Here is a 7832-nt window from a genome sequence, read left to right as displayed (position 1 = left end):
TCCCCATCCTTCCTCCCTCGCGGCCCTACACCCAGCTCCCGCCTCCCCTCACGCCCCGCGCCCCTCCCCCTCCATTTTGGCGCCTTTTCCTTCCCGCCACGTCGTGGCGGCGTAGAGACCATTCTGACCGCGAGAGCGGGGCGGGGCGGGGGCGGGGCGCGCCGAGTTATGCAGATCAGTCGGCCTCTGGTTGGTGGAGACGCGCCGGCGGGGGCGGGGCCGGGGCGCGGCCACGGAGCGCGCGGGGCGGGGGCCGAGGGGAGTCGCCCCGTCCCGCCGCTTCCCCACCCCCTCTCCTCCCTCTGCCGGCCCGGCAGCCCTGCTCCCCGCCTTGGCCTCCCGGAGAGGCCCCGCCCTGTCCCCGCCCGCCGCGCCCTCCCCGCGCGCCCTCCCCGCCGGCGCGCTCCTCCCCTTTACTCCTGGCTGCGGGGCGAGCCGGGCGTCTGCTGCAGCGGCCGCGGTGGCGGAGGAGGCCCGAGAGGAGTCTGTGGCAGCGGCGGCGGCGGCGGCGGCGGCGGGACCCGCAGCAGCAGCAGCAACAGCAGCCACGAGCTTCCTGCCCCGCGGCGCTGCCGCACAAGCCCCACGAGCCACTCACCCCGCCGCTCTCAGCGCTGCCCGACCCCGCTGGCGCGCCCTCCCGCCGCCAGTCCCGGCAGCGCCCTCAGTTGTCCTCCGACTCGCCCTCGGCCTTCCGCGCCAGCCGCAGCCACAGCCGCAACGCCACCCGCAGCCACAGCCACAGCCCCAGGCATAGTCATCGGCACAGCCCCGGCTCCGGCTCCTGCTGCAGCTCCTCGGGGCACCGTCCCTGCGCCGACATCCTGGAGGTTGGGATGCTCTTGTCCAAAATCAACTCGCTTGCCCACCTGCGCGCCGCGCCCTGCAACGACCTGCACGCCACCAAGCTGGCGCCCGGTGAGAGCACCCTCCCGCCTCCGGCCCGGGGATGCGGGGCGGCGGCGGGATCTGCTGGGTGGGGAGCTGGCGGCTCGCGGGCCGGCACTGAGTCCCCGTGCCTCTCCCCCTTTCCTAGGCAAGGAGAAGGAGCCCCTGGAGTCGCAGTACCAGGTGGGCCCGCTATTGGGCAGCGGCGGCTTCGGCTCGGTCTACTCAGGCATCCGCGTCTCCGACAACTTGCCGGTGAGTGGGCGCCCCGCGGTGGGGAGGGCGCGCCGGGCGGGGGGCGCACGGGCGTGCATTAACCCAGGCGAGGGGACCTGACGGAGACTCTGGGGCTTCCAGGTGGCCATCAAACACGTGGAGAAGGACCGGATTTCCGACTGGGGAGAGCTGGTGAGTGTCCTGCAGGAGCGACCCCCAGAATGAGTGGGTGGGGTGAGGGGCGACCCCGACTCCCGCCGTAACGCGGCCCCCTCGCCCCTGCAGCCCAATGGCACCCGAGTGCCCATGGAAGTGGTCCTGCTGAAGAAGGTGAGCTCGGGCTTCTCCGGCGTCATTAGGCTCCTGGACTGGTTCGAGAGGCCCGACAGTTTTGTCCTGATCCTGGAGAGACCCGAGCCGGTGCAAGATCTCTTCGACTTCATCACGGAAAGGGGGGCCCTGCAAGAGGAGCTGGCCCGCAGCTTCTTCTGGCAGGTGCTGGAGGCCGTGCGACACTGCCACAACTGCGGGGTGCTCCACCGCGACATCAAGGACGAAAACATCCTCATCGACCTCAATCGCGGCGAGCTCAAGCTCATCGACTTCGGGTCGGGGGCGCTGCTCAAGGACACCGTCTACACGGATTTCGATGGTGAGCCAGGCCCGGGAGGGAGCTGCCCAGGTGACTCGGCCCGGCCCAGCCCCGAGGCCTCGGCCAGTCTCCCGCGCCAGCCTTTTGTAAAGGTCATTGGGCCGCCTGGCTCGATGCTAGCCGGGGAGGGACGCAGGAGAGCCTCCCAGCGTAGTAAAGCCGGGGATTTTCAGCCAGCTGAACCTGTAATGTTTCTGGCATGATTTTATTCTTCAAGTGGAATTCAGTGAGTTCCAAGCTTTCCCGATGAATAAGAGGTTGTGGGCAACCGGCGGTAGCCCAGATTTTTCTAAAGTCTGACCCAGTTTCCCCGCCAGTAAAAGGATGGGGGCGGGGGAAGAGGTGGAAATTGATGCGGGTTTTGTAATTTTTGTTTTGTTTTATAAGGGAGTTAGTTTTCTGTATGGTAGTTTTAGAGCTGCAGTTCTTTCCTCCTTTCTGATCTAGGGAAGGTTAGGGAATAGGAACTATTATTACTGGTGGCCTTTTTTTTTTTTTTTTTTTTTTTTTAGTGTTATGGGGTGAGAGTCAGGAATGAATGTTGTGAAATAAGATCTGTCGTTGGTTTGAAAATTAGTTGGGTGTCTCCGCAGAGAGATGAAAACCTATCCTAGGGAGGGGCTTGGAGCGGGTTCTTTCTGAAAAGAAGGAATGGAGAGCCTGAGATCAAAGCTGCGGAGGGTGGGTCATCATTTGAGCGGCTTAACCTAACAAACGACAGCCTTTCAAAACTTGTGACTCGGGCTTGTGGTTTATGTTTATTTGCCCTTGGAGGACGCTGGGTTGGGCTGCATTTTTTGTATTTAACAGTTAATGGCTGGCCGGGTCCTCCCATGTTTTTTCCTTCAAGTCTTTGCTGCCCCCTGGTGAGCACCAGCGGCATGGCCCCTCCTATATCTTTTACTATCCAAAGTTTGTAAACAGGAATCACGTGGTCTGAAACCAACCCTGCAGCTCTCTCTACCTTTCCAGTCTAGGGAGGAAAGGGTGTGGGTGTCTGCTCCTGCGCGCATCGGGTGGGGAGGAAGGCCTCCCAAAGGGCATCCTTGACTTAGGATGTTGTGCAAGCATCCTTGCTTGGATCCTGTGGGCCATGAGAATCTCACCTGGGCTGTGGTGAATGCAGTGTAAGGATGGATAGTCTATGGGATACCTTTCTTGGTTGTGCAGACATGCATCCCTTCATCCTTTTGCAGGCGGCCCTGCCTCACAGAGCCTCAGGTTTTGGGTCTGCGGCCAGCTGTGTTTGTTTCTTGGAGCAGTTTGTAAAGAATTTGTTTATGGTTTGGGCTAGCAGAGAGGTAGGTAATGCTTTGGGTTGGAGAGATGCCATAAGCTGCGCCTCCACTCTCCTTAGCCCAGGGAGAAAAATGGACTTCACCCAGCTCCTGAGAGAAGGATTTTTTTTTTTAAAAAGAGTCATATATATTATCTGGTTGCTTTGTACTTGTTTTTGCTAAAAGTGTGTTTTCTATTCCCTTGGCTCACAGGGACCCGAGTGTATAGCCCTCCAGAGTGGATCCGCTACCATCGCTACCATGGCAGGTCGGCGGCAGTTTGGTCCCTGGGGATCCTGTTGTATGATATGGTGTGTGGAGATATTCCTTTCGAGCATGACGAAGAGATCATCAGGGGCCAAGTTTTCTTCAGGCAGAGGGTCTCTTCAGGTAACTGATGGAAGCCCCTGGCCATGGGGTTATTGGTCTCCATGGGGCTATTAGTCTTCATGTGACAGTCTGAAATTCTGGAGAACTTCACTCTCCAGTAGATGCCCTGACCCTTGGCTTAGAATTGTAGGTGAGTGATTTGCATTTGAGAGCTGGCCTCATAAATCACGTGGTTTGCACTTGAGCTTTCCTTAAGAGGTCAGAGGAAGAGCATGTGTGAGCCTATTAAGAAGAAAAGACAATCTGGCTTCCCCAGAAAGTTTGTTAAAGGTACCAGCAGAAACCTGATAACTCCTGGCTGTTTTGCCAAGGAGTAAAAAGTTAAAAGCTCTTTTAGCATCTCCTTTAAGTCAGCACCTCCAAATATTTCGGTACCAGTGACCTCAATGTGGGTGGTGTTCATGTTTGTAAGTTGGTAGGTGAGTTGAATCATCTCATCATGCTCAGTGGTGTCTCATCAAAATCTATTGTCATCATCCTTCCTATTTCTGGTGAGTGGGTGTTGTGGGAAAGGCCCCCACTATTGAAGTTTGAAAACCACAGGTTTAAGAGAGTCTGTCTTTAGCTGAAAGCAGACTGAAGGACCCAGATATTAGTCAATACCTTCCCATTGAAGGGTACCCAGCACAGTGTTCTAGAAAGTGCTTGGCCTCCCTGGGACCCCAGACTTGTGGGCCTCTGAGAAGCAAATGGGGAAGACCTTTGCAGCGTAAAAACAAGTTGAGTCATTCATAACCTCTGTCTATCCTCCTTTCTTGCAGAGTGTCAGCATCTCATTAGATGGTGCTTGGCCCTGAGACCATCAGATAGGCCAACCTTCGAAGAAATCCAGAACCATCCATGGATGCAAGATGTTCTCCTGCCCCAAGAAACTGCTGAGATCCACCTCCACAGCCTGTCACCAGGGCCCAGCAAATAGCAGCCTTTCTGGCAGGTCCTCCCCTCTCTGTCAGATGCCCGAGGGAGGGGAAGCTTCTGTCTCCAGCTTCCCGAGTACCAGTGACACTTCTCGCCAAGCAGGACAGTGCTTGATACAGGAACAACATTTACAACTCATTCCAGACCCCAGGCCCCTGGAGGCTGCCTCTCAACAGTGGGGAAGAGAGACTCTCCAGGGGTCCTAGGCCTCAACTCCTCCCATAGATACTCTCTCCTTCTCATAGGTGTCCAGCATTGCTGGACTCATTGAAATATCCCGGGGGTGGGGGGTGGGGGTGGGTCAGAACCCTACCATGGAGCTGTTTCCTTATCACGAGTTCTGCTGAATGCCGCGATGGGTCAGGTAGGGGGGAAACAGGTTGGGTTGGGATAGGACTAGCACCATTTTAAGTCCCTGTCACCTCTTCCGACTCTTCTGAGTGCCTTCTGTGGGGACTCCGGCTGTGCTGGGAGAAATACTTGAACTTGCCTCTTTTACCTGCTGCTTCTCCAAAAATCTGCCTGGGTTTGGTTCCCTATTTTTCTCTCCCGTCCTCCCTCACCCCCTCCTTCATATGAAAGGTGCCATGGAAGAGGCTACAGGGCCAAACGCTGAGCCACCTGCCCTTTTTTCTGCCTCCTTTAGTAAAACTCCGAGTGAACTGGTCTTCCTTTTTGGTTTTTACTTAACTGTTTCAAAGCCAAGACCTCACACACACACAAAATGCACAAACAATGCAAATCAACAGAAAAGCTGTAAATGTGTGTACAGTTGGCATGGTAGTATACAAAAAGATTGTAGTTGATCTAATTTTTAAGAAATTTTGCCTTTAAGTTATTTTACCTGTTTTTGTTTCTTGTTTTGAAAGATGCGCATTCTAACCTGGAGGTCAATGTTATGTATTTATTTATTTATTTATTTGGTTCCCTTCCTGTTCCAAGCTTCCATAGCTGCTGCCCTAGTTTTCTTTCCTCCTTTCCTCCTCTGACTTGGGGACCTTTTGGGGGAGGGCTGCGACGCTTGCTCTGTTTGTGGGGTGACGGGACTCAGGCGGGACAGTGCTGCAGCTCCCTGACTTCTGTGGGGCCCCTCACCTGCTTACCCAGGTGGGTCCCGGCTCCGTGGGTGGTGGGGAGGGGCATTGCTGACTGTGTATATAGCATAATTATGAAAAGCAGTTCTGGATGGTGTGCCTTCCAGATCCTCTCTGGGGCTGTGTTTTGAGCAGCAGGTAGCCTGCTGGTTTTATCTGAGTGAAATACTGTACAGGGGAATAAAAGAGATCTTATTTTTTTTTTTTTATACTTGGCGTTTTTTGAATAAAAACCTTTTGTCTTAACTCATGGCTTCCAATCGTCGTCTATGCAGAGGCATTGCTAACCTGCATTTATTGAGCATTTGGTAAGTGCCAAAGAACTGGAGGAGGAGAAAGGAATTTTCAGCCTGAATCTGCCTTCCTTCACCATTAGGATTTCTGGGATAGTCACCTTCCCGAAACGAATGTATGGTCAAGGGGTAGGACCAGTATTGTCAAGATTTGGGCAATATCTGGCATGGGGGACCTAATAAAATAACCTTTTCCAAATTAAAATTTTAAAGCTATGCAAATAGGATACATGGTGACAATTTTCAAGTGTTCAATAGCCATTTGTGGCTAGTGGCCACCTCACATAAGATACCATTGCAGAAGGTTCTATTGGACAGGGTTGATCTAGAGATAACAAATACATACCTATTACCAAACTAACCACCGAAGCTTTTATCAGTTTTCTCCCACTGATAGTAAAACATTTTGAGCATGTCCCCTTGGAACATGTTAAGTTTATTGAAAAACTATTGCCTATATTACTCTCGGTTCCTGATTCAAGTTTCCTTCACCTTTAGTGTGAAGTTGAGTTTTTGTTTTTTTTTTGAGACTGAGTCTCTGTCACTCAGGCTGGACCAGCTGGCATACCACTGCCAGTGGCACCATCTCAGTTCACTGCAACTTTCACTTCAAGCAATTCTGCCTCAGCCTCCCAAGTAGCTGGGATTACAGGCACCTGCTGCCACAGCTGGCTAATTTTTGTATTTTAGTAGAGACAGTTTCACCATGTTGGCCAGGCTGGTCTCAAATCCTTGACCTTGTGAACCACCTCCCTGAGCCACCCAAAGTGCTAGGATTACAGGCGTGAGTCACCGCGCGCTCGGCAGCCTTTATTTTTCTTTCTTTTTTTTTGAGACGGAGTCTTGCTCTGTCGCCTAGGCTGGGGTGCAGTGGCACAATCTAGGCTCATTGTAAACTCTGCCTGCCAGGTTTTAAGTGATTCTCCTGTCTCAGTCTCCTGAGAAGGGATTACAGGCATGCGCCCCACGCCGGCTAATTTTTTATTAGTAGATACGAGGTTTCGCCATGCTGGCCAGGCTGGTCTGGAACTCCTGACCTCAAATGATCCGCCTGCCTTGGCCTCCCGAAGTGCTGGGATTACAGGCATGAGCCACCACGCCCGGCCTAGTCTTTAACAATAGTATAATTTATTATGCAGCATAGAAAAAATATAGATCGGTGTGTTGATATTAAAGTCGTGGCCAGATAAGACCCAGTCTACAAAAAATAAGTAAAAATTCGCTGAGCGTTGGGACACACATCTTGTAGTCCTAGCTATGCAGGAGGCTGAGGCAAGAGGATAGCTTGAACCCAGGAGCTCCAAGGTTGCAGTGAGTTATGATCACGCTATTGCACTCCAGCCTGGGCAACAGGTAACCCCACTTAAAACACACACACACAACAGTGGATGGGTAGAAATATGTGTTTGACTTAAGGTTTCCCCCTCTGATGTGTCTGACAAAGGGCTAATATTGGGAGTAGGTGAAATGTTAGCTCTGCCATTTTCTTACTGCTTATTCTTGGATAATTAGTATGTTTAGTCCATGGTTTCTTTGCAGGGATCTGTTTAATAGGCCCTTTGTCCATTTTGTATGAGTTTAGTTTAAACTGGATGGCAAGGCCCATGAATCCACTTTGTACATGTGGCCTGGATACATCCTGATATTTTGAAAGCACACTGGAGTGCCATTGTCAATTCATATATTAAGTATTGGTAAATGTTGGTTTCTTGTTTCTTTATAAATATCCACAGTTATAATACTCCCTCCCTGGGGGTCATCCTGCTCCCAACCCTCGGTGCATCCACACACCCTTTGGACACTGGCCCACATGCACCCTCCAGGTTGCTGGAGGGCGCAGACCACAATACCCCTCACCCCTCATTGGGTTCTGGTGTGTGTCTACCCTTAAGCTTAGACTAGATCCCATATCTCAGCTTAGCCCCCATGTGGCTATAAAGAGGAAGGAAGGATGTCTTGGTTCTGGGGGGCTGATTTTCTGAGGTTCCCCTTTTCTCTAATATCTCCCATCCCCCACACAACATACACACACCATCACCATCTTGGAGCCTGAGGGTTGCATGCTTCATCCTTTCCAGTAAAGCTGACACTTGGATAATTAAAA

At 52.7% G+C, this 7832-nt stretch overlaps 1 protein-coding gene across 1 annotated transcript; it reads left to right on the top strand.

Moving 5' to 3' along the window:
• The first annotated feature begins 415 nt into the window (after nt 1-415).
• PIM1 (Pim-1 proto-oncogene, serine/threonine kinase) lies at nt 416-5681 on the top strand. The gene is made up of 6 exons (XM_015449468.4): nt 416-918; nt 1037-1143; nt 1246-1296; nt 1390-1756; nt 3247-3423; nt 4185-5681. The coding sequence occupies exons 1-6, from the start codon at nt 837-839 to the stop codon at nt 4340-4342; spliced, it is 942 nt and encodes a 313-aa protein (XP_015304954.1). The 5' UTR covers nt 416-836; the 3' UTR covers nt 4343-5681.
• Nucleotides 5682-7832: the final 2151 nt, after the last annotated feature.

The sequence above is a fragment of the Macaca fascicularis genome, chromosome 4 (assembly GCF_037993035.2).
Source record: "Macaca fascicularis isolate 582-1 chromosome 4, T2T-MFA8v1.1".
In the NCBI taxonomy this organism is placed as follows: Eukaryota; Metazoa; Chordata; class Mammalia; order Primates; family Cercopithecidae; genus Macaca; species Macaca fascicularis.
The sequence above is the reverse complement of the archived record's forward strand: the minus strand, read 5'-3'. Positions and strand labels throughout refer to the sequence as shown.